Below are 27,182 nucleotides of genomic sequence, written 5' to 3' on the forward strand. Positions count from 1 at the left end.
AGAAGAGCAAAGGACGTGTGCACCTCCACTTTCCAAAGCTCGTCCAGACTTCCGAAAAGGTGGAATTACATGTGCATCACTAGAATGTTGACTGTGGGGAGTCATGACACTCAAAGTGTTCAGGTATTATGTTGGCATTCGTCAAAGCTCACTCGTGGTCACGGGACAGTGACTGGTCGCTGACATCATTTAAAAAAGAAGCCGATTGCTCGTCTATATGGAAACGCCGACCCAGATTTTCCCACTCTGGAAGCCGTTTAAAAAAAATTCCACTTTGGGAGTCCAGAATGCCATTTCTGTGTGGTTGATAGACTGAACTGACAAAATACTTTTAACTTTTTGACCTGAAAACGTTTCTGTGTGGATAGCCTCCAACAGTAATGGTAATGGTAATGGTTTTATTTCATTTGAACATGCATCAGATTACAATTGAGTGCATCACATAATCAGTCCCCAGTTCCACATGTCCAAAAGGAGTAGGAAGAAGCAAAACTTATTAAATCCTACCCCTCCATCTGGTACTTTTACAATCACTAACTGTTACATTTGTTCACTTCCTGCTTTCCATGATACAGTTTAAGGTTTTTTTTTGTTTTTTAATAATGCACCATGTACCAAAGTACTCGGTGATATGAGCATCCAATGCCATAATGGGTACCATAGTAAGTGTCAATATAGTGATATATATAGCACATCATGACTGGTTCAAGACTCTTCATCCTTGTATTTAGCAAACATCAACTGCTTGTATTGTTTCTTGAATTGGCTCATCGTTGTGCATTGTTTGATTTCCTTACTCAATCCATTCCATAGTTTGATTCCACATACTGAAATGCTATGGCTAGCATAACGTAGTCCTAGCATAGAAGTGTTTCAAATTTAGTTCTTCCAGGAGATCATATTTCTCCTCTCTTGTAGAGAAGTATTGGATGACATTTTTAGGTAATTGTTTATTTTTAGCCTTATGCATTATTTTAGCTGTTTGGAAATTAACTATATCAGCAAGTTTAAGTATTTGTGATTTTAGAAATAAGGAGTTAGTATGTTCTCCATAAGCGGGATTATGAATTATCCTTACTGACCTTTTTGCAGTACATTTAGCGAGTGAAGATTGCTTTTATAGTTATTACCCCATATTTCCACACAATAAGTAAGATATGGTAGAACCAGAGAGCAATAAAGAGTGATTTCTGATTGAGAACAAATTTTGCTTTGTTCAATGTGAAATATTGAAATATGTGAAAATATGTGAAATATTTGTGAAATATTTCTGGCCACCTTATGTTGTATATTTGTAATATGAGGTTTCCAGCTCATATTTTCATCTATTGTGATGCCCAGAAATGTATTTTCGTTCACCCTTTCAATGTCCACACCGTCTATTTGTATTTGCTGGTGCGTGTCCTTTCTGCTGTTAACAAACAGCATGATTTTAGTTTTACTTAGGTTCAAGGACAATCTATTATCATCAAACCAGTAGCTGTGCTGCTGCTGTCCTCGTGTCCGCGTTTGTTGTGACTGTGAAAAAGGTTGACACCTTTAGTTAGTTAGTTTTGATAAAAACTGTTTGTTTTGCACTTGCGTTCTCCTCTTCTCTGCTCTACTATTGTAACAACAAGTTTGTGTCGCTCCCATCTTCAGATAAAATGTAGTTTTAAGCCTGTGAATTAAAAACGGCTTTAAATTGTACTTTAAATTGAAGAAAAAAAATCTGTTTTATGAGACGTTTGGAGCCTCCTGGAAATCTCAGGGCCCAAGGCAGTTGCCTGTGTTTGCCTACTGGTTAGTCCGCCTAGCAAAAAGATGTGGAGGTGGAAATTCACGGGTCACAGGTCAACTACACGCATCTGCATGGCTTTGTTTTGGTCACTGAAGCATTCCTTTTACTTTATGCAAGGTAATTCTCCATGCAAGTTACAGTACTTCATAACAACTTCAGAGAGCGAGCATGGACAACCGAACTGAAGCAATTTTACAAAAATCAATTGTTTTGGTATATAAAGTAGACAAAAATTTCAAACTGAGCAGCTTGAAAGGCATTGGATATGAACCCAACACAGCCTTTGTCTTGGAGACGTAAACATCAATTTATGACCATCCTTATTTGCGTTGCAATGATTATACAGCATCTCCCAAAGGTGATCACGTCCCTTAAATTTCATTGAATTTTCATGTTGTTGTATCCTCTCCAGGGACGAAACTACAGAAATGAAACTTGGATAACCGCTACTGTATTTAGAGTAGTCAGTGTAGTACAGCATTGATTAGTATGAGTACCATTAGTGGTACGCGGGCTTCATCCATCCATCTGTTTTCTATAACGCTTGACCTCATTAAGGTCATGGGGAAGTTGTAGCCTATCCCAGCTTTGGGCAAGAGGCGGCACACGTCCTTGCACGGTCGCCAGTCAATCACAGAAAACATAGACATGTGACCATCCATACTACGGCTGCGGGAAAAAAACATGCATCTTAATTTCTAAATGACTTTTTTAATTTAATGAGGTGCATCACAAAGAAATGCTGCAATTTTTCTTAATGACTGTCATTGACGGCTGACACTTCCTCCTCACTCTTCCTGATGCTCAGCGAGCTTTGCTGGCAAAGGTGAGCTCAGGGTGGTTCTACTTGATGGGTGATGCCACCGACGAGGCTTGCTGGCTATCATTCAACAGGTCGGAGGAGTGATCACATTAATTGACTTTTCTTTTGACTTTATTACATGCACGAATGTTCTGTTGAGTGAGCAAGCGTGCCATGTTTTTGACTTGATAGATTTTCAGTCTTTGTATGCATTCATTTCTATTAGAATTCAACTGCCCTTCTGGGAACTCCCATTAAGAACGGCCAAACCAGAAGGACCATTTGAAGTGTATGTACAGTGGAACAAGATTGAAAAATTGTACCAGCCAATTGCAATCTCAATTCTTAGCAAGAAAGTTGCGATTCACACTTTTGACACTAATTGACACTTGGGTTGGGAATCCATAGAGAGGCCACACAGAGGCATTCTTCTTCATTTCTTTCTTGTTCTTTTGTGACTTCAAATTTCTGCAGCTTTTATGATGAGCTCCTCTTGTATGATGTAAAATAGTGACTCGACTAACCTAGGAGCAACGGTGAAATACATATACAGTGGCTATATGTTAATAATAATAAAAAAACACAACAAGAGCATGCTGGTTTTTAGGACGTGGGAGGAAAACGGAAAGAAACTAAGCAAGCACTGTGAAAACATGCAAACTCCACATACTAGAGACATTCCAATGGAGATTCAAACCCTCGATTTCCTGTGAGTCTGTAATCCTGAACAGTCCACAGTACAGCCTATGCAGGGTCCTAAAAAAAATACAAAATTTGATATAAAATGACAGCACTGAAAATGTGAATATAAAATGTATTATATTTGGCGAGTTATAAACATGCAAAACAGTCCATTAAGAGTGCACTTGCGAGTGGACTGCTGCCCATCTCGCAAGAAATTCCAAAGCTAAACCGTGATTGCAAGCTGAGGTGGAAAAAACTTACAAACAGTTCTAAAATGTGAGGTACTCACTTTTGTGCAGTACTGCATTACGTCTTGCCCAGCGTGGTCATGTGACCTGGTAGGAAAATGTCCAGGAAGTTTATCTTGTAGTACAACCAGGAAGAGACCTCACCAAAAAATGGGTCATTGTAATAAAACTGTGATATCTTATCTACTTTTGTAAGCATTTTTTCTAATGAAAGAGACTAAAATTCCTGTTAGACTTTCACTGAGATTAGCCCAACATGCTGACTCTCCTTCACTCAACTGTGTGAAATTCAAATAAACGACCTCTATTGACAATCTAGTGTGATAAAACAGACCAGAAGCAACACAGATGGAAATAGTTGACTAGCCTCCGAGATGGGGGTCCACATACAGTGAAGAAAATAAGTATTTGAACACCCTGCTATTTTGCTATTTCTCCCACTTAGAAATCATGGAGGGGTCTGAAATTTTCATCGTAGGTGCATGTCCACTGTGAGAGAGATAAACTAAAAAGAAAAATCCAGAAATCACAATGCATGATTTTTTAACAATTTATTTGTGTGATACAGCTGCAAATAAGTATTTGAACACCTGAGAAAATGAATGTTAATATTTGGTACAGTAGCCTTTGTTTGCTATTACAGAGGTCAAACGTTTCCTGTAGTTTTTCACCAGGTTTGCACACACTGCAGGAGGGATCTTGGCCCACTCCTCCACACAGATCTTCTCTAGATCAGTCAGGTTTCTGGGCTGTCGCTGAGAAACACGGAGTTTGAGCTCCCTCCAAAGATTTTCGATTGGGTTCAGGTCTGGAGACTGGCTGGGCCATGCTAGAACCTTGATATGCTTCTTACGGAGCCACTCCTTGGTTTTCCTGGCTGTGTGCTTCGGGTCGTTGTCGTGTTGGAAGACCCAGCCACGACCCATCTTCAATGCTCTGACAGAGGGAAGGAGGTTGTTCCCCAAAATCTCACAATACACGGCCCCAGTCATCCTCTCTTTAATGCAGTGCACTCGTCCTGTCCCATGTGCAGAAAAACACCCCCAAAGCATGATGCTACCACCCCCATGCTTCACAGTAGGGATGGTGTTCTTCGGATTGTACTCTTCATTCTTCTTCCTCCAAACACGCTTATTGGAATTATGACCAAAAAGTTCTATTTTGGTCTCATCTGACCATAAAACTTTCTCCCATGACTCCTCTGTATCATCCAAATGGTCATATGCAAACTTAAGACGGGCCTTGACATGTGCTGGTTTAAGCAGGGGAACCTTTCGTGCCATGCATGATTTCACATCATGACGTCTTAGTGTATTACCTACAGTAACCTTGGAAACGGTGGTCCCAGCTCTTTTCAGGTCATTGACCAAGTCCTGTCGTGTAGTTCTGGGCTGATTCCTCACCTTTCTTAGAATCATTGAGACCCCACGAGGTGATATCTTGCATGGGGCTCCACTCCGATTGAGATTGACCGTCATGTTTAGCTTCTTCCATTTTCTAATGATAGCTCCAACAGTGGACCTTTTTTCACCAAGCTGCTTGGTAATTGCTCCGTAGCCCTTTCCAGCCTTGTGGAGGTGTACAATTTTGTCTCTGGTGTCTTTGGACAGCTCTTTGGTCTTCGCCATGTTACAAGTTAAAGTCTTACTGATTGTATGGGGTGGACAGGTGTCTTTATGCAGCTAACGACCTCAAACAGGTACATCTGATTCAGGATGATACATGGAGTGCAGGTGGACTTCTAATGGGCAGACTAACAGGTCTTTCAGGGTCAGAATTCTAGATGATACACAGGTGTTCAAATACTTATTTGCAGCTGTATCACACAAATAAATTGTTAAAAAATCATGCATTGTGATTTCTGGATTTTTCTTTTTAGTTTATCTCTCTCACAGTGGACATGCACCTACGTTGAAAATTTCAGACCCCTCCATGATTTCTAAGTGGGAAAAATAGCAAAATAGCAGGGTGTTCAAATACTTATTTTCTTCACTGTATGTGATCCCGTTTGGAAGCAATACTGAGGTTGAATACTAACAGGGTGAATGCATGTTACTCATTGTGACTCATTGTTTCTTTCCCACAGTCTAGACTTAATCTCAGCATTATCTGTGCATTTGATCTCAGACGAACTAACATGTTCGGTTTTGTGGCTGCGTAGTACTCACTGTTTTGGCTGACACACCAGTTGTGTTTCACAGCTGACCCTGACAACGCACAGAGGATGGATGAAGGCCACTTGGACCTGTCCTCTCATGTAGCCAATGTATGAAAAACATGTTTATAAATAACAGTATCTAGGTTTATTTAGCTAGATTTTGAGGCAAAATTAAGTGCACTTCTTGTGTGCAACCAGCAGAGGTGAGAGACAATTCATTCATTCATTTTCTACCGCTTTTCCTCACGAGGGTCGCGGGGGTGCTGGAGCCTATCCCAGCTGTCTTTGGGCGAGAGGCGGGGTACACCCTGGACTGGTCGCCAGCCAATCACAGGGCACATATAGACAAACAACCATTCACACTCACATTCATACCTATGGACAATTTGGAGTGGCCAATTAACCTAGCATGTTTTTGGAATGTGGGAGGAAACCGGAGTACCTGGAGAAAACCCACGCATGCACGGGGAGAACATGCAAACTCCACACAGAGATGGCCGAGGGTGGAATTGAACCCTGGTCTCCTAGCTGTGAGGTCTGCGTGCTAACCACTAGACCGCCGTGCCGCCCTAGGTGAGAGACTAAATAAACAGTATTTAGTCTCTGTCATCATACAACTGTTTTCTGAAAATGTATGAATTAATAACTGCACCTGTCCGCCGTTGCGTGGTTAACTGTGGACTACAATTAGTAAAAAATATTTCAGGACATATTATATATATATAATATTCCTGTACTAGGCGTCAGAAATGGTACATTGAGACACCGTCAAACTGCATGCCCGACATAACATCGTTTTCCTTCCATTCCGTGTGGAAGTGGTACGTTTTTTGCTCCTCTGTCCTTCTTCCCCACTCGGTTCGAAACACTTTAAGTTTAGAATAAATTGGAGGCTAACTATTTAGCCCGGTAGCATGGTATGTTTAAAGCAGCGTCATTCTCTTGTGTGCCTGCAGTGATCCCGTAGCCTGTGTGTTACAGTTGTAAACAAAGAATAACAGGAGGTATACAGGGCTCTCATCATGGGAAAAAATAAAAAAATCAAATTTAGAAAGTCATAAACAGCTTTGCAAAATATGAAGCAGGAGTTCAGAAAATTCAGAGATGTGTTCATGCCACTTAAATAATTATCAAAAGTAACTGATGAATTCAATACTAGTGAGAGAAAGAACATTAGTTTACCTTAGCAGTGATACGGTTAATCTAGCATAATCCACATACATGCTATATCAAAAGTATGTTTGTTATTTACTTCTTCTTCGTCTGCTTTTACTTTCGTCTTGTCCCATTAAATCAAATCAAACTTTATTTATAAAAATATTTTTTTCTGCAAAAAGTGCCTTGCAGAGTTTAAAAAAAAGCCTGACAACCCCCTCCCCCACAGCCTGACTACACACACAGACCATGTGATGTCATTTTGCCGTGTCCTTTGAATCTTTGTCTGCCAGTCTTACTTACAGTCGTACCTACCTTTCTAATCCTGTCCATCCTCATCACTTCCAACAAAAATGGAAGCATCTTCAGCTCTGACAGCTCCAGCTCTGCCTCCTGTCTTTTGGTCAGAGCTGCTGTCTCCTAGCCGTCTGCCATCTTTTCCATACTCAGATCAGTGAACACTAATACTTCTCCACTTTCCTTACTTGATTCACTAATCAGAACCAGGGAAGTCCATCAATAAATGACGATTGTCTGATGCCAATGTTACAGAGGGTTTCAGGATGCCCACAGGTGTTGTGGAAGTTCCATGTAAATAAAGAATGCAAGGATGTGGACATGTCTCTTAACAGTCAACAGTATCAACCCATACGGCACTTTTGGCCTTCAAAGTAAGAGCTCATAGATGACCTCATAGATACTTCTGTCACCCCATGTTTCCTCATGCTATACCACAGCTTCTCTCTCTGCATTCTATCCTACACTCTTTCCAAATCAACAAAGACACAAAGTAACCCATCTCTCGTCTTCTCTGTAGTCTACAACCAGGACTTTCAGAGTGAACATTGGATCTGTGGTGCTGCTATTTTGGCATGAAACCATATCGCTGCTCAGTCGTTTCTATCACATTCATTAGCCTTACTTCAACTACTCCTTCCCAGGGCTTCATTGTGTGGCTCATCAGGTTGTTACCCTGTAGTTACCACAACTCAGAACATAACCCTTGTTCTAAAACTGGCCTGGGAACGCCTCGGGAGAAGCTGGAGGAAGTAGCCACGGAGCGAAGCCTGGTCTTGCCTGCTTAGGCTGCTGTCCTCGCGACTTGACCTTGGATAAACGGAAGACGATGGATGGATGGATGGCACAGGCATTTCAATATGTTTTGCAAAATTGATCACCATCGGTCCTTCCATTTTCCTGTCCTTAACACCATACATGTCCGTCACCACATCATTTGCTCTATTTCCTTCATGAAGATGGCATTTGAGGTCTGCACCAACTATCACTCCCTCACCATCAGATCATCCTTCCAGCTCCATAAATTCTCTCTTCTCACAACCAACTTGTCCACAACCATCCTTACTGCTTTCCTTCTGGTCTCTTGGACACAAAGTATAACAAGATTTCTTTTTTCCATCATGTGGGCTTGCCCCCTACCCTTCCCTTTCATCATCCTCCTCACCCTGCTACGCCCGTCCCGGTCTTGATTGTGTTTGACCAACAGTATACTGTTTAAACCTTTTTAAACAGTTTTATCAAGCTCTTCTTTTCTTGTCATAAAAGCATTCACACATGGTAAAATAGCTGTTATGTGATTTTCTATTTTTGTCCCACTCTAGCTGCATTAATGAATGTTTATGGGGCTGTTTTAGTGAGGCAGGCGGTTGGTTTACGTGATTGAAGTTTTATATATTTGTGTTTCAGTACCCTTGCAAGTGATATCATTGCTATTGGAGGCATATTTATTTGTATTGTCAAAGTTCACACTGTTTCATGTTAGAGACAAACCTGATAGGGCTGAACAGCTTTAATCAATACACAGCTGGTATTTACTAATGCGACACAGTGTGGACGGGAATTCTTTTCAACCAGCCAAAAAAAAATCTCTGGAGCATTCCGGTGTGGGCAGGGCCTCTACGAGTCACCCTGCTATACATTATTGTATCCTCCAGGGCAAATGCTCATAAAGATACACACTTTTGTTTTCATAGGGTATAGTTTTATCTGTTTCAAAATTGGTGAACTGGCACCTGTCCTTTAAAATTGTTCAATGTTGTAATGAAAAAAACATTTGTTTTGATTCAGTTTCATTTGAATTGTTTTGGTGAGTAACCTTTATTGATATAATAGGATAAATTCTAGTGGAATTTCATACAAAGCAGCATTATGGGCCCTGCTCATTACAGGTGTTAGTAAGCATGCAGCAAATCAACACAAATTACTCTGTTACAAATGACAAAATACTCTGCCGTATCCACACAAGAAGTGTTCTGTGCGTGTTTAGTGTAATGAAGGGTTATTAGTCGCATACACACATAGAGAAATGGTTAATCACGCTTGCTGGCATGTCACTAATGTCGACATTGCTCTCTGAGTGAACTCACAAACTGGATCGTATCAGTTCACTCTCCACTTCAGTGCTTACTGTACCTCCGAGGTGGATAAGTGGATGCGGCTTGACTAGCTTGGCAGTTGCTTTTTGCCCAAAGGAGCTTTTCCTCCCTCGGAGGAAAAATACACAAGCACATTAAATACTTAAGCGGTGCACTGACCTTTTACTCAAATGTGTAATTTTGTGGTGTGGCACTTGTATAAATGTTGTAGCCTTTTTAACAAGTGATGTAACATAGCTGAATACAAAACAGTTTCAAAGAGCAGCATACTGATTGAAACATTTTAAAAAGCAAGACAAGAACAAGTAAAACAACAGACACTACTGTACACACACATACCCACATATATATATATATATAAATAAATATTTTCAATATTAAAGAGAAATAAAACATGCTAAATGGAGGTTGTGCAAAGGCTGAAATCAGAATATATACCATTAAAAAAAAATTAATTGAATACCAAAATAGTTGTCGATTTAATTGGAAAATTGTACTCATCGATTAATTGCTGCAGCTCCCGTGTTTTGTTGTTTTGTCCGCTGACCTTGAAGCCTTTGTGATATACAATATATCATCAGACCGTTTTTTTAAATAGTAGTATAGCATCTGGTTCGCCTTTCAGACAGCCTGGTGGAAAATGAGCATTGTCACAAATCGGAAGTCTGGCACCTGATGCCTTGTGTCTAGTTGTTTGGAATGTTTTCATTTTAAGCAGTTGGAGTGAAACAACTCCTTAACCTATGCGATTGCATAAGCACAATAGCACAGCAGATTTCCTTTGAGGCAAGTTTTGCCGAATGGCATTCATCTTGATTATGCCTTCGGACAATTATTTTGGAGTGACAAGACCAACTTCATACCGAAATGATTACAGAGTGAATCACAACATAACATTTTGTTCGGCATGAGATGTAAAAGATCAATCGAATGTACTTTGCTTCCTTGTCTGGTAGAACCACGGATCAGTCAAGTGGGAATGGGCTGATGTTTATTGATAAAATCCCTTTGAGTCATATATCAGCTTGGGATTTTTATCTGTGTTTGGATTTCATTGATTGGTCTTTGCGCTGGAATCAATTTGAAAGCGCGAATGCGTGTTTTTGGTTCAGTAGGATAAAAACATTAACATAAACATAGGATAACAACATCTGAATTGTTTTTTTTTGTGCAATTTTCCTATTCTTGATAAGCCCTTGTTTTGACATCAGTTGCATCAACACCACATGTCTGTCTGAGATTTACCAGGGACCTCCTTTAGCTAAAAGCAAACTAACAATAACTCACTTTCTGATAATAATGCATTGACCCAAATATTAAGACTATATTTCCCCACTAGGGAAAAGACTTTGTCGTCTGATATTTGGGCTTTAGTGATTCATGTAGAAAATCAGAACTTTTCTTCATGCCACTCACACGACCTGGAGAGATGGAAACCATGACACCCGTGGAAGAAAGGGTCTCAAAGGTTGTGTTAGCAAACATCAGATGAGTTGCCATGCTAAGTTTAAAATAATGGGTCATCCAACTTTTCCAAAAACAACTCTTGGAAACAAACTCTTATCTTCAGGTCAATATGGTATATGCATATTAAAAATATGCTTTTGGATTAGATTGGACAAGCAGTTGCATAACACGCGTTTTGTGCAGGCATAGAGTGTAAAGTTTTCGCAGCTCTGTGTGAACAGTAGCGCTAGTGGTTTTAGAAGCCCCCGTTTTTCCTGTGATGCTTTTCGACACGGAATGGGTGACCTGGCAGTTTTCTGTTTTGGAGATAGTGTCAGAGGTGTAGCAGAGGCAGTGATGCTGACTGTGTGAAAAGTAACGGTGGAAAACTGGGACGAGGGTGTGAAGTCAAACAGTCATTGCTCACATCACTTGATTCACGTGATTGTTTTTATTTTGGAAGGAAAATGCACCCGTTTTCAACGTATCCCACAATATGAAAAAGTGACAACCACAACGTTTTTTTTCCTGTTGTATGATAGAAAGTGGAGGTCCTCACAGGCACTACGTCAGAATATTTTGTCATGTTCCGTGTTATTCCTCTCAGTCGGAAACGGGCTTTGATGTGTTGAAACCATGGGTGTGGTCTGTGTTGCCAAAAGACGATTAACTTAACCGTCATGGCATAGATTACACCGTTTTATCTATTGTATTGTGCATTATCTATCGTATAATACACTATATAGAGTGTATTTTTGAAACATTGATGTGAATATCATAATCTAAAAAGTCGGAAATATGATAGTTTCATAGGTTGTAGTGGAAAGCACTACACACACTTCACTCATATATAGCATTATTTAGTGAAAACATTGTATTCCTGTAAAAGATTCCTTCAAAAGGTGCACACCAGTCGTCATTACACATTCAAGTAATTTATGTTGTGACCTTCTTGATTGCATTTATTTTATTTTTATTTTTGCTTTTTTTGTATAAAATATTTGTGACTTGTGTTGAATGATTAGCCACAGTAGACCAGATTAAGAAATGCATTGTATTTATTATTTATTGAGAAAGAATTCAGTTACTTTTATTAGTTCTAATTTATTTTAAATACATAACTTTCATCGTATACTATTATAATGTTTAAATGAATAACCATATTTTTCTCTCTTCTCTTCAATAAAGATATTTGAAAATTATGCAGTGAAACTGTTATCATACTGGCAGGATCCCGTGCCAGCTCATGCCCAATTGCTATACTCCAACTTTAAGCAATATTTAAAATCTTACACAATGCACAACAACTGGTGCTGAAGGTGAAACAAGATTCAATGATTGACTTGGTTTCTGAGGTTAAACTCTTGACTCAGCCTGTTACACATGGATGCTTTTTTTTTTTTTACTTCAAGAGGCGTGGCGCCAGTAACAGGAAGAACAGGTTTGATCTTGCAAACGTGCACATTTGTAAGTGTTGTTGTCAAGCAGATTTAAACGCCACTGCGTTTCTTTTGAGAGTCGCGATTTGAGGTGATGGGAAAGATGGTATCAATCTGCCGTGTCACAATTCAGGAAGCTGGATGTCTGAAAGTGAACACGTGCTGGTCAGTTCAAGTGGTCAGGAACCATCCTGCACTGAACAGGACATCCTTGATGAGCTCATAGGCTCTTTGCAGCTTTGGCTGTGTTGGATTTGAACCAACACTTTTACGTTTGCTTGCACAAATGAAGAATGAAGAACGACATGTGCAGCACCCATCTTTTAGGGTGGAGTTAGACTTTTGGAATTCATGCATCATACAAATTATAATAACACAGTGTTGAATTGTTCTCTCTCTGGATAGCAGTTTGAAAACAATGTCTTATTTTGAACTGCTTTTTTTTATACAGTGATTTGACATATGTTTGGTCTAGCAAGTCAAGAGTGTATTATTTATTTTTCATATAATTTGCTTTTCCAAAAATCCATGTGGGAAATGAACCAGCATTGTGTATTTCATGTTTTAATATAACTTCAGATATCTTATTTCTGTTAATTTGAATAGAATTGTGTTTATTATTGTTACCACCGGAAAAATCACAAGCAAGTGGATCAGGTAACATTTGCAGTTTTTTTTGATCAATGTGCTATGTTTTGTATTACAAAAGCTACGAGGAATTCAGACATGACTCATCATATTTATTGCACATGTGGTTTTATTTCTTTGGTTTTCAAGTTCTGGCATTTTAATTTGTGTTAAGTCAGTCATTTGCTGCCTGTTAGAGCTTTTTTCCCCCTCAAATGACGCAAAATGTTGCAGTTGTTTAATTGAGAAACGATTAGTCCTGAAACCAGTTCCGATAATGGGAAACATCAACTTTTACCAGGCCACCCATCAGAACATATTTCACGTAGCTCTCTTGGATACATAAATCACTTTGAAGAATGCACACATGGAGGAGTCATCATGACCAGTCTGAAATCCCTGAGAAAACAACAGAAGAACGCTAATTTGGATTGGCATTAGCACGGGCACATGGGGGTGCGCACACTAATGGCGTGATGGTTAACGATTTGGTTGTTTGTTTTGATTAAGTGCAATTGAAGCAGATGAGGCACGGTTGGGATGCACCACTGGCAGGGACAGGATTGATGGAGTGATTGATTGAGTCTCAACTACTTTGCAAGGAATAGACTAGAAGTGAAATCAAACGCAAATTGGCATCAGAGTTGTATCCACACAGAACACCGTTTGAGCACAGGAATTTGAAACCTTTATTTTATTTAGTTTGTCAAGGCTGCCACACAAGCAAAACTCTTGTCTTTCAAGTATGTGCATGTTTTAAGTACGATTGCCAGTTGGCCTGCTCTCAGACAGTGCAAGTTGATTCTGGCTGCTAATTAGTTTCACTCTCAATATCTTTTCATACATACAGTGTCTCCCATAGGTCAGCTGTGTAATTGTGTGTGTGTGTGCGCTGTAACTTTACTGGCTCAGACTGTGTGGTGCGTCGACTGTTACCCAGCGGACCCAAAGGTCACAGTTGCTTGACGTTGTGAATAAAAAGCTTTCGTTGAGAAATACGCCTTGCCGTCTGATTGAGCCCCACATTTACAAGGTATATCAGGCTTCATTTCGTGCAGCGCTGGACGTGCGTGCATGTGCCTAATAACACGTAAAAAAACGGGGCACTTTGTAGATAACAGTTAAATGTACATGTTTGTGTCATTGCTTAGTCGCTCATTGTTGTTGTGTCTTAAGTTACTTGGTATGTGTTGTGCTGTTTATTTTTTTGGTTGGCACAGTCAGTAAGACTGTACCTTATGCAGGTGGAAGTGCTCCTGACAATAAGGATTTACGATGCCAACTGTGACGACAAGCTATTCATTTATATCATTATAATGTCAATTTGAGGGACAAATCTGAAACAAAATACTGCTCCTAGACCTGTAGTGGTAAATTTCATTGTGGTGGTGCACCAAAATGAAATTAATGTTTGGGAAACCCCGATAGGGTATATACAGTCGTCCCTCGTCTACCGTGGTTAATTGGTTCCAGACCCGAAATGTGAAATAAACGGACCTTCTAAATATGTTTTTGTGTTGGAGCCCTCTTGACATTAAATAATATTCCTGTAGTCACGTCTACACTTACTACACTACATATACGCCATATATGTACATAACATCTTCTAAATGGCTTATATTTGTAGTTTTGTTAATTTACTCATTTATGATTGCAAATTGTTAACTTAAACAGTACAGTCTCGTTATATCGATATTGTCGGGAGTCGGGAAAAATATCGATATAACCGGACTGTCGATATATCCGATCCTGCGCCGAACTGCATTAAAAGTGGGCAATAATGCACTCGACATTGTTCTATACTATAGAACAATGTCGAGCAGCTTAAATTAATCTTTGCTTAAGGATTTCAATACCAAAAAAGAACACGGCGAACGGCTGCTTCCAGTCAACTTTATTTTTCACACTTCCACCACCAGAGCACAGCACACACACCGATTCACCGCACTTCCTGGTTCACAGGTCATGCTCAACCCGCCCCACATAGCTGGCCAAACACATGCCTGCAACAGAAGAACCAACGCCAGCATGTACATATGAAAAACAGTGATTATTGCAAGCGATAAAAAGATATCTGAATACAACACAATTAAATACATGTATTTGTACGCTTGTGTCTTCGTTGGAATAGGTGTGTATGCTATGTCAGTTGGTTCTTCTGTTGCAGGCATGTGTTTGGCCAGCTATGTGGGGCGGGTTGAGCATGACCTGTGAACCAGGAAGTGCGGGAATCGGTGTGTGTGCTGTGCTCTGGTGGTGGAAGTGTGAAAAATAAAGTTGACTGGAAGCAGCCGTTCGCCGTGTTCTTTTTTGGTATTGAAATCCTTAAGCAAAGATTGATTTAAGCTGCTTTTTTATCGATATAAGCAGACCAAATTGGCTGGCGGGAGATGAAAAGGGCATCGTAGTAACCGGATTATCATAATAACCGGGTATCGTACTAACAAAACTAATTATATCATAAAAGACTAGAAATTTGCCGGGAAATGAAAATAGTATCGTAAAAAGCAGTACTTCGATATAACCGATATCGATATAACAAGACTTTACTGTACAGTATATCTATATCTGTGTGTGTGTGTTTTTTGACTAATAAGGCTGTATTGAACCACCAAACAGTGATCATATATTAGTTCATTTATGAAAACCAATAGAGTGAGGGAATGATGTTTGAAGTGGGATGGAGGGAGGGGCGACTGTACAGTTATCGTTTATTGCAGTTATTTGGTTCCAGACCCAACCGTGATAATTTAATTTGCACAAACATTTTTTTTAATTCATAAATTTATTATTTTTGGAGTTTGAGCATAGAAAAACTATGAACTGTCTAAATACAGTTCTAACATCATTAGAGACCTGTAGGCATGAAATAACATCCCTATAGTCATCTTTACACTCGTATTACCTAGTAGACATAATAATAGAAACTCCACCCTCGGCCATCTCTGTATGGAGTTTGCATGTTCCGGTTTCCGCCCACATTCATCCCAGGTATGAATGTGAGTATGAATGTGAGTTTGTCTATATGTGCCCTGTGATTGGCTGGCAACCAGTCCAGGGTGTACCCCGCCTCTCGTCCGAAGACAGCTGGGATAGGCTCCAGCACGCCCGCGACCCTTGTGAGGATAAGCGGTAGAAAATGAATGAATGAATAATAGTAGAAAATAAACACATAATTACACTATATTGGGAGAGTTCCTTGTTACATTTTTGCTTTTGTTTTTGTGCAGTACTTTGTGCGGTCTCATCAATGTAACACATTGTAATTGCAGTGACCAGAATACTACAATACTACTACATTAGTATTTTTTGAATAATGATAGGCCACAGTCAACCACGACACAGCAGTCATTTTTGAATTAAGTTTGATGACTGTATTTTACTTACTATTTACTTACTTTTTTACTGTAGAGTGAAGCAGTGAAATGTGGAGTGGCATGTGGCCAGAGAAAACTGTATACAGTAAAGTCTCGTTATATCGATATCGGTTAAAACGAATTACTACTTATTACGATACTATTTTCATTTCCCGGCAAATTTCTAGTCTTTTATGATATAATTAGCTCCGATACACGGTTATTATGATAATCCGGTTACTAGGATGCCCTTTTCATCTCCCGCCAGCCAATTTGGTCTGCTTATATCGATACAAAAGCAGCTTAAATCAATCTTTGCTTAAGGATTTCAATACCAAAAAAGAACACGGCGAACGGCTGCTTCCAGTCAACTTTATTTTTCACACTTCGACCACCAGAGTGCAGCACACACAGCGGAAAACACCCGTCCCTCGCGCCTACCCCTCCGGGTGGCAACACCTTCCCTATCGATAGTTCCGGGGTGAATTATGGATTATGGAATTATCACTACAGCGTAAGTTTATTTTTATTTACTGTAGTACAAAATTTATTGTAGTACAAAAGCATGCTAGATACGCAATCCATGAACTCAAGGAGAAAATTACATGCCATATCAAAGACCCGCCCACTTTTAATGCAGTTCGGCGCAGGATTGGATATATGGATAGTCCGGTTATATCGGTATTTTTTCCGACTCCCGAGAATATCGATATAATGAGACTATACTGTATTTGTTTTCTAATACAGGACTGTTGTCCTGGATATATTTGCAGTGCCTTTCAGTCGACTTCCGGAACCTCAATATCCATTTTGTTATTTGAATATTTTTTGTCAAGCAATATCTGTTTGGGTGTGGACAGGGAACGATTTCAAATTATCAGTCTCAACACATGCGCAACAATCACCTAAAAAAATCACAATGTGAATGAGAATCTTCAAAAGAACATTTAGGGCCGAATTGAAAAGAGAAAAACAGCAAAATGCGAGGAAATGCGCCAAAATGGGGTTGTAATGATAGAATATTTAACTTCTTTGTGTGTTTTCTTTTTACCTTACAGCCATTTTTCCAACTAGCCAAGTTAAGAAAACTTGGCCTGAGTGACAACGAGATCCAGAGAATCCCGCCAGAAATAGCTAACTTCGTGCAACTTGTTGAACTGGACGTATCTCGAAATGGTAAGAACCATTGTGTCAGTTTGGATTATATGATTAGAATGGGTTTTTCAAAACAGGCCCACATTGTTTGCTCTTCCCTTGTGCAGATATTATGGAAATCCCAGAGACCATTTCACATTGCAAAGCCCTCCAAGTGGCAGACTTCAGCGGGAATCCATTAACAAGGTATTATGGTAGATTATGTCGGTTTTGCCTGTCAGAAATGGGGAAATAAATAGTGGATGAAAAACACATGATATAGTCGTCGATGCAGAACAAAGCGTGGTGATCACAGCGAGTGATGTCTGTTGTTCTCACTTCTGCAGGAATGCAGATGGTAATGACAAAGTGCTTATCGTTTGAAAGGAAATGTAAGCAAGCACATTTAGAGAGGGAGAATTTATGCAAATAATATTCCATTAGGTGACGTCAGCCTGACACCATAGTAGAACCTTATAAAGGATGCTGAGAAACAAGTTTTCATCATGTCAAGGGATGCCATCGGCCAATATTGGCATACAAAGGAGATGTTGATGTTGTTCTCCCTCTGCCAATAATGATAACAGCATGCGAGCGATGACAATATGTTGCAAACAGCAAGGAGCTTGCTCGCACCGTATGTGTGGGGGTCTGGAATTACCGTCGTCCGTCATTTATTGTGGTTGTTTAATTAAGAAATTGAATATTTTCATAGTTAGAACATATAAAACCTTTTTATGACCTTCTCAATATGGTAAGCTTTTACAAAAATTAATACTAGTCCATATTCAACACGAAACAGTGATCATTTATTAATTATTTTTTTCTTGATGGCATGACTATATTTCTTGTAACTGCAATTTGCAATGATTGCAAAGCACTGCAAGGGAAGAGTAAGGTGTCTTCCTTTACTACTTTTAATCTCGGAAGATTCACTTAGTCAATCAGTAGGTAGCATAGTTTGAGGCAAGCGCTGCAGCCAGGGTCGGGATTGGTTGATATTTGTATCGGTGATTAGTAGACATTATCAAGCCAATATCAAGCATTTCTAATCTTGTCTCTTGTTGTGTTTTCAATGAAGTTTGCATCTCCTGCTGTTTTCCTACATGTCCTTCCAGGCTACCCGAAAGCTTTCCGGAGCTACGGAATCTAACATGCCTTTCCATCAATGACATCTCACTGCAAGTCCTACCAGATAACATTGGAAAGTAAGTGACATTTGATTTGACATAATCAGCACAATTCTGTAGCAGGCATACTATATTAGCAGATATGAGGTATTTTACCGAGTCACTTTAAAAACTTTAGATGCAGTATAAAACATTTTTCTTTTACAAACACAAGCAAAAAAGGTTTACTAAAGTCTTAACCTATTTTGACCGTTTTGAAAGCATAACCTCTGCATATCCTCTCTAAAGGCAATGATGGATTTAAATGTAACATAATCAGAGAGTACTGAAAAGATATGTCTGCCAACATTATTCCTTCTTCAACTTTTAATTGAATTTAATAACACAACTATGTGCTTTTGGGGTCACATTGCCACAAGGGATGATTTAATGGAAATTGTGGTGGATTTTAAATTAAGTTGAGTTTGGTGGATTTAGAGAGAAAATCTGGGCACCTTGTGCAGAAAGGTCTGTAATATCCTGATTTGATTTCCCAGACGCCCTCATTCACCTCTGCTGTATGCGTTTACTACTTTGTACTGCACAGAGTGGAACCTCAATTGTCCAATACACCAAAAGTAGTGCAATTTGTTTATTGGACCTGTAAATAATTACTGCGTTTTGCGGTATTGGTGATGACAAGGACAAGATGTGTGATGATAACCACAGAACCAGAAATGGAACTTCCATGTCTGAAAAGGAGTAGGTAGAAGCGGAGTTTATTAAAGCCTATCCCCTCTCCATTTGATAATCCATTCATAACTCGCATGTTGACACTACATGACGACACACACGAGTGGAAACTACTCTTAAGGACGTCAGAGACAAATATTCACCTTTTTAAAATCTTGTTTTCACTGTCAGTGAAATAACTGGAAGAGTGGCTTAAACAAGCCCATCATATTCGTTACTTCCTTTACAGTGTGTTGTTGCGTCTCTCCAGGTCATTGGTGTGTGGGAGCGACAGGAAGAAAAGCTGAGACATTTGGTTTTGTGTAAATATTTAGACCCCCAATAAAAGATGGCCTGTTTTTCTAGGGATTTTGGGGGGAAAAATACTGCTTTATGTTTATGTCATAACAGTATATACTGTAACTTGATATACGTATTACTGATGTGTTGATACAAGTAATTGCTGTTGGTGTTGAAAGCAATGTCCTGACATTACAAAGTTAAACACGTACCTGTATTTACTTTGGCTTGCCATAGTGATATCATTTAAGATTATTTGCTCGTTTTGTGCAAATAGTGCATGCAGGACAAATAAAAGGCTGGATCTTTAGTGTTCACAGGTCAATATTGCATACTGACGTAATACTCAGCATGCCTCAAATGACCTGTGGATTAGTGTAACTATTTAAATAATTCTTCAGGGAAAAACATGGTGAAGATAAATAACCCAATCTGCTATCACCCATTTGCTCTTTATTGAGTGCTGAATGATTAACTGTTGGTTTTATAACAGTTTTTAAGCATAACATGTTATAGTGCAGTCTTTGGTGATTGCATCATGAAATATAGGTCTGCTTGTTTACAGTTACGTGATCTCTTGCACCTTGTTCCTCTTGGTACGGCTTATGTGCCACACAGGCCCCATATCTAATATGTTACATAACGCTGTCAGCCAAGTGCTGTTCATCGTCAAGAGACCAGCGTAATGAAAAGAGTTACAGAAAAACATGGTTTGGATTTTCTGAAGAGGATAACATGGTGGATGTTTCTGAGCTTGGATGCCATCATTTTTTTTCTGCTTTGAGAGGAGTGTTATGACGACATGATGACAAATGTCTCTTACAGAAACATGAATACACTCTTGACATCTTTCAATATTTAATGACTAAATTCATCTCTACGTACTTCCGAGTATTACATGCTGTTGTTCCTCTTGAGTGTGTCTGAGATGCTTACAATGATTTTTACGATTTTTATGACAGGTTTTAGAGTATTAAAGTGGTCTAGTTGGAGCCCTACGATTTTCAACAAACAACAAAGACTCAAACTATTTTGAATTTCAATAAAAATATGCATTGCATCAAGTTTCACACACACTTAGAGGTTCAACTGTCATGTGGACTTCTGCACGGGTCCACTCTCCTGACGGGGCTCCACCCATTCAGTATTGCATCTACCTGGCAACTTGCATACAGTGTTCAACCTTTTAGTTTTACTTCTCGCGATACAGAATTTCTCTAATCAAGATTTTTAATCCCCTAAAAGAGTGTTATGTAGTCATACATACAATACAACACAATACAATACATACGATTGAAACAATTGACATTTTGCACTGTTGGATATTAAGAAAGTTCAAAGTAGAGCTACAAAATGCCAAAAGAAGAAATGGGAGTGACATCAAAAATGTTTTGACTAAGCAAATTATTGCAAACAAGCATTAAAATGAAACAGGCTGTTCGTCAGCTGGCCAAATGTTTAAGACCATAGCTGAAACTGTGTTGATGGGGGGGGGGATCTTTCCAAAGCAAGACGAGGAGGACACTTGGGATGTGAAATTGTGAATTGTAAATATGAGCGAAGATGTCCCATCAAAGTGATTCTTTGCCCCTGCTCTTTAAAGTGAAGCAATATTTTGGCTTGAAAAAAGCGCTTGAAAAATAGCTACAACCAACACAGTTCTGAGCGGATCCATGCTGTTTTCGATGTAAACACAGGTAGCGTATGTGACATCACAGCATACGTTGTCGCAGGTATTGACGCTGGGAAACTCCGGTGTTTGGCTTCCTTACCCAAGCGCATCATTGGATTTTGGCTGGATGTTTTGAAAACCTTCGTTTTTTAGTACCAAATATCCGAGCGCTCATGCGGATGAGAGGCCAAAATAAGTTGGTTTGATGAGACAGGGCCTCAGTCTCAACTAGCCTGTGGTTTAAAGAACAACAACATAGAAACAGGAGTTGAAAATATCCAGAACAAGATTCTCCCCTCCCATTAAAAATAATATTAAAAACAACAGTTGTTAGTCCAAGTTCCAAATTGTCAATCACTTGTCACTACGACCAGTCCAGGGTGTACCCCGCCTCTCGCCTGAAGACAGCTGGGATAGGCTCCAGCACGGTAGAAAGCGGTAGAAAATGAATGAATAAATAAATGAATGCCTGTCCCTAAACCTACCCTCTTCTTTAAAATAGCCAGCTGTTGTCTGATGAGTCATAAAGATGTACTTTGCACCGTTCACCGAGTGAAAGTTTGCCATCATAAAACTCTGTGTGCAGTGCTGGGACATACACACTGACAAAGGATGAACTGTGCCTGGCCCTTTATTTACGGCCTTTGAGACATTTTGCCCTCCATGTACGTAAGTGCTGCAGTTGTTTATGTGGCTGCTGTGTGTGATAAGACGGACATGCCTCCTTAATGCTTCCTGTTCCTTACATCAAGATGGCAAAGAGGTCTTTTATGGCTGTTTGTGGCACCGCTTTAATTCCCCCCCGTCCTCTATGTTTTGAAAAGCTGTCAGAGCGACACAAGTGTTTATGTGGTGTGGAAATGTGAAGGCGTTATAGAAACATTCATGTGATGTTCTGCCTGTTTTGTCATTGCAGCCTTTCCAATTTGGTATCACTTGAACTCAGAGAAAATCTGCTGACATTCCTACCTGAGTAAGTATTCATGTTATCTGTCAAGTTGCATGTCAGGGGTCTCACCAACGTGATTATGCCCCTCACATTTCAGAATCATTTTTTTCACTATATCTTCTCAATACCGAAGTGAAACTTGAATATACTGCAGAGTACAGCTTGTAGTACAGCATACAGTGCATCCGGAAAGTATTCACAGCGCTTCACTTTTTCTACATTTGGCATGTTACAGCCTCATTCCAAACTAAATTAAATTAATCTCTTACCTCAAAATTCTACACAAAATACTCCATTATGACAATGTGAATAAGGTTTTTTTTGACATGTTTTGAATTTATTAAAAATAGAAAACAAAAAAAATCACATTTACATAAGTATTCACAGCCTTTGCCATGAAGCTCAAAATTGAGCTCAGGTGCATCTTTTTTCCACTGATCATCCTTGAGATCTTTCTACAGCTTAATTGGAGTCCACCTGCAGTAAATTCAGTTGATTGGACATGATTTGGAAATATAATAACTGTCTATATAAGGTCCCACAGTTGACTGTGCATGTCAGAGCACAAACACCAAGCATGATGTAGACCTGCGAGACAGGATTGTCTTGAGGCACAAATCTGGGGAAGGATACAGAAACATTTCTGCTGCTTTGAAGGTCCCAATGAGCACAGTGGCCTCCATTATTCGTAAATGGAAGACGTTTGGAACCACCAGGACTCTTCCTAGAGCTGGCCGGCCTTCTAAACTGAGCGATCGGGGAAGAAGGGCCTTAGTCAGGGAGGTGACCAAGGCCCCGATGGTCACTCTGTCAGAGCTCCAGCGTTCCTCTGTGGAGAGAGGAGAGCCTTCCAGAAGGACAACCATCTCTGCAGCAATCCACCAATCAGGCCTGTATGGTAGAGTGGCCAGACGAAAGCCACTCCTTAGTAAAAGGAACATGGCAGCCCGTCTGGAATTTGCCAAAAAGCACCTGAATGACTCTCAGACCATGAGAAACAAAATTATCTGGTCTGATGAGACAAAGATTGAACTCTTTGGTGTGAATGCCAGGCGCCATGTTTGGAGGAAACCAGGCACTGCTCATCACCAGGCCAATACCATCCCTACAGTGAAGCATGGTGGTGGCAGCATCATGCTGTGGGGATGTTTTTCAGCAGCAGGAACTGGCAGACTAGTCAGGATAGAAGGAAAAATGAATGCAGCAATATATAGAGATATCCTGGATGAAAACCTGCTCCAGAGCGCTCTTGACCTCAGTAGACTGGTCATGTACTTTGACCATATAGACAGTAGACATTAGCACACAGCAAAGATCTCAAAAGATTGGCTTCAGAACCACTCCGTGAATGTCCTGGAGTGGCCCAGCCAGAGTCCAGACTTGAATCCGATCGAACATCTCTGGAGAGATCTGAAAATGGCTGTGCACAGACGTCTCCCATCCAACCTGATGGAGCTTGAGACTTATTGCAAAGAAGAATGGGCAAAACTGCCTAAAGATAGGTGTGCTAAACTTGTGGGATCATATTCAAAAAGACTTGAGGCTGTAATTGCTGCCAAAGGTGGATCAACAAAGTATTAAGCAAAGGCTGTGAATACTTATGTAAATGTGATTTTTTTTGTTTTCTATTTTTAATAAATTCAAAACATGTCAAAGAAACCTTTTTTCACATTGTCATAATGGAGTATTTTGTGTGGAATTTTGAGGTAAGAGATTAATTTATTACTGTTTGGAATGAGGCTGTAACATGACAAAATGTAGAAAAAGTGAAGCGCTGTGAATACTTTCCGGATGCACTGTATATTTACTATCCAGTGAAAATAACTCAACACACACACAGATGTTTAAATAGCTGGCAACACAAGTGAGCAAGATAACTGTGTGCAGTTATAGTGCCATGGTCTGCATGAGTGCTGTCACCTCTGAGGAGATGCGGTTCATTGCGGGAAACGTTAATTCCACCATGGACTGTGACACTGTGTAGCAGAGCATGATTGGAAAGCTGGTCCACAGGTCAGTTTTTATGATGGCGTGGCCTTGTAGTACCCTGTGGAAGGTGAAGGTGATGGAGCGGCAAAGTGATGTTGTCATGGAGGAATCGAAGAGGATTCCAATAACAACGTGTACAACTCTCATGAATTCATTTGCCCAAGATGATTAAGGAAGTGATTGATAACAATGTTGCCATGCACTTAATTTAATCTATAAAGTTAATCTAGTAAATTAATCTATACTGCTATACAAGCTTTAAAAGACAAGCCATATGTAGTATTCTGGTCATTAGATACTTTATTCGTCTCCAAGAGGTGTCAGCAATGTTTCATTGATGAGAAATTAGTCTAGATTACATTTCCTTAACATTGCATGAGCCAGCCATGGCATGATAGAGTGAAAAAAAGTTCTCCTCCCATTCCGTGTGGAAGTGGTATGTTTTAAACTACTTTGTGCTTTTTCCCCCACACTGTCTGAAACACTTTCTTAAGTTTAGAACAAATAAAGTGGAGGCTAACTATAACACGTCTGGCTATGTTTAAAGTGATATCCCTGCAGTGATCTCGTAGCCTGTGCATAAGTGTAATGTGTTGAAAACAAAGAATGACTATAGGGATATGTCTGTGACTGTAGACTAAAGGGCTCTGATAATGGTAAAACCTTTTTTTATATGCTCTAACTACGAAAATATTCAGTTTAATCCTACTTTGTGGAAATTCACTTATTGCATTGGTATGTCTCTATATGTGTCTTCTGAATGCCTTATATTCGTATTTTTGTTCATTTAGCCATTTCTATGCTTGGAAATGTTTAATTTAGGACAATACTGTGTACAATTTGCTTAAATATGTATTATTATGTTTTATTATTTATTATTATTATTATGTATTTTGTTTGACAAATACGCTGTATTCAACCCCAAATTATTATTTTGCTCCTTGAGTGAAGCCATGAAATTCAAACTAAGAAGTGGCCAGGAATTACTGTATCCAAGTTTCATTTCTGTAGCATTGCACCTTGAGAAGATATAATAAAATTGTTGCTGAAATGTAGTCACTGTGAGATAGTAACCAGCATAGACTTCAACCTGTTCAACCTTATCTTAAAATTGACCCCATATCTTTTTTGTACACACAGCTCTCTATCCCTGCTGCACAGACTGGAAGAACTCGACTTAGGCAATAATGAATTATATAGTTTGGTAAGTTTTTGCCTCCTTCTGGATTCTGGGAAACTTGTGCACAGTTTAGCTGACAAAATGAGTCAAGCGGAACTTATGTCCATTTCCTTTGCTCTCATCATAGTAGATTAGAATTCCTCAAGAACCGCTTCCTCCTCTTATCACGCAGATGGGAGGGTGACCATCTGCTTCCAGCTTTGGGGTTTTAGGGTGTAATCTTATGTGAGATTTACTGGCAGGATGACCAAAACTAAGCTGCAGTGACATTGCTGTTCTATTGCATTTTTTGTTAGTATGTGTAAACATGGCTGCACGGTGAACAAGTGCGTAGCGCGCAGGCCAAACAGCTAGGAGACCCGAGTACAATTCCACCTTGGGCCATCTCTGTGTGGATGTTCTCCCCGTGCATGCATGGGTTTTCTCCAGGTACTCCGGTTTCCTCCCACATTCCAAAAACATGCTAGGTTAATTGGCCACTCCAAATTGTCCATAGGTATGAATGTGAGTGTGAATGGTTGTTTGTCTATATGTGCCCTGTGATTGGCTGGCTACCAGTCCAGGGTGGACCTTGCCTCTCGTCCAAAGACAGCTGGGATAGGCTCCAGCATACCCGCGACCCTTGTGAGTATAAGCGGTAGAAAACGAATGAATATTGAAATAATATTTGAATTGATTGCAGTAGTATATAGAAGAATGAATACAGTCTGGTGATGATTTTCTTGTATTTTGTTGACATTTTCTTGCATTTTCATTCATGACATTTCCCCCCCCACACAGCCAGACACAATAGGCTGTCTTGTCAGTTTAAAGGACTTGTGGCTGGATGGAAACCAGTTGGCTGAAATACCCGCGGTAAGCTCATCGCACTATTTACTGGATGTTGTTGACATTTTTGTCTCCCTTGTTTCTCTGTTTCCATCTCTGTTTCACCCACTTCCATTAAAGTAGGTTAGTGTTAACAGTACAGTATCTAAGGACAGTTGGCCTTAATTTGTGATGTGACTTGTATGCCACTAAAATGTGGCATCCAGAAGTCAAACTCAGAATTGAACTTGTTGAACAAACACGGGGTGAAACAGTATGCTTTTGTGTTGGTATGTGTTTTCCTATTCATGAAATTTGATGTGAAAAGGGAAGCTGGTCATCAGGACAAGAGCAAAAAAAAAGTTCAGCGTGGTTTACAGTTAACGTAGAAAATGTAAGTCAAAATTTTCAGTTTGTCTGAATTCTCCTGTTAACGTACAATATGGCCCTTGTCATTAACTTTTTGACTGGCAGCCATTTTCAAAAAAGAGACCTCCATACTTTTCACTGAACTTTCGAGAGCCACAAAATATTGAGATTTGGGACTATATAAACATTGTAAAGAAACTTTAGACTTGCTTCTTTCATCAGAAAAAAAAAGTTTGTTTCTAGCCTTTTGGGGTCTTTATAAAACGGCAGTAGAACGTAAGGTGGTTTCAGCGAAAAAAAAACGATTTTGAACAAAAAACAGAGAAAATTAGCTTTTTCTACACAAGCAAATTCAAACATAACGATGACTGATGTCCATATATTTTTATTTTGGTGACACACATCTGTTTATTTGTTTACTTGTATGAAACAAAAACAACACAGGAAAAAAGATTTTGATGACAAAATAACTCAATTTTATTGACAGATGTTGAACATAACACAAAATAATCATCTATCATCATAATCATCTTTACAGATGTGTGTGTGCACACCTGTGTATAAACTATTTATTAATTTACAGCTGGATTGTCGCCATTTCCCTCTGTCAGGTACAATTTTGCAACTTCTGTCTTCTTCATATCCAACCTGTTGCTGCCGACTGGAGGAAAATAGTACTGTTGCCCCCTACTGGGGCAGAAACTGCATTGCCTACAAGTCTGAATTTCACACAAGACTATGGCAGTCAAGGTTACTTTTTGAACTGACGATTGACGATGAACCTCTAAGTTGATCTATACACATACAGTATTTCTACGTTATATTATGGTGTTATATTATGGTGTTATATTAT

The 27,182-nt window shown here is 39.5% G+C and overlaps 1 protein-coding gene across 4 annotated transcripts in view; it reads left to right on the forward strand.

Annotated features, from left to right (window-relative positions):
• The window catches only part of lrrc1 (leucine rich repeat containing 1), a 42,288-nt gene that overhangs the window by 1,376 nt on the left and 13,730 nt on the right, over positions 1–27,182 (forward strand). For all 4 annotated transcript variants that reach the window (XM_078799368.1, XM_078799369.1, XM_078799370.1 and 1 more), the window contains exons 2-7: positions 17,147–17,264; positions 17,351–17,429; positions 18,341–18,430; positions 21,952–22,008; positions 25,114–25,177; positions 25,934–26,008. In XM_078799368.1, the coding sequence (XP_078655494.1) occupies positions 17,147–17,264; positions 17,351–17,429; positions 18,341–18,430; positions 21,952–22,008; positions 25,114–25,177; positions 25,934–26,008 (483 nt within the window). The remainder of the gene's footprint in view (positions 1–17,146; positions 17,265–17,350; positions 17,430–18,340; positions 18,431–21,951; positions 22,009–25,113; positions 25,178–25,933; positions 26,009–27,182) is intronic.

Source organism: Doryrhamphus excisus, linkage group LG20 (genome assembly GCF_037039965.1).
Source record: "Doryrhamphus excisus strain RoL-2023G ecotype Guam linkage group LG20, RoL_Dexc_Guam_v1.1, whole genome shotgun sequence".
Classification (NCBI taxonomy): domain Eukaryota; kingdom Metazoa; phylum Chordata; class Actinopteri; order Syngnathiformes; family Syngnathidae; genus Doryrhamphus; species Doryrhamphus excisus.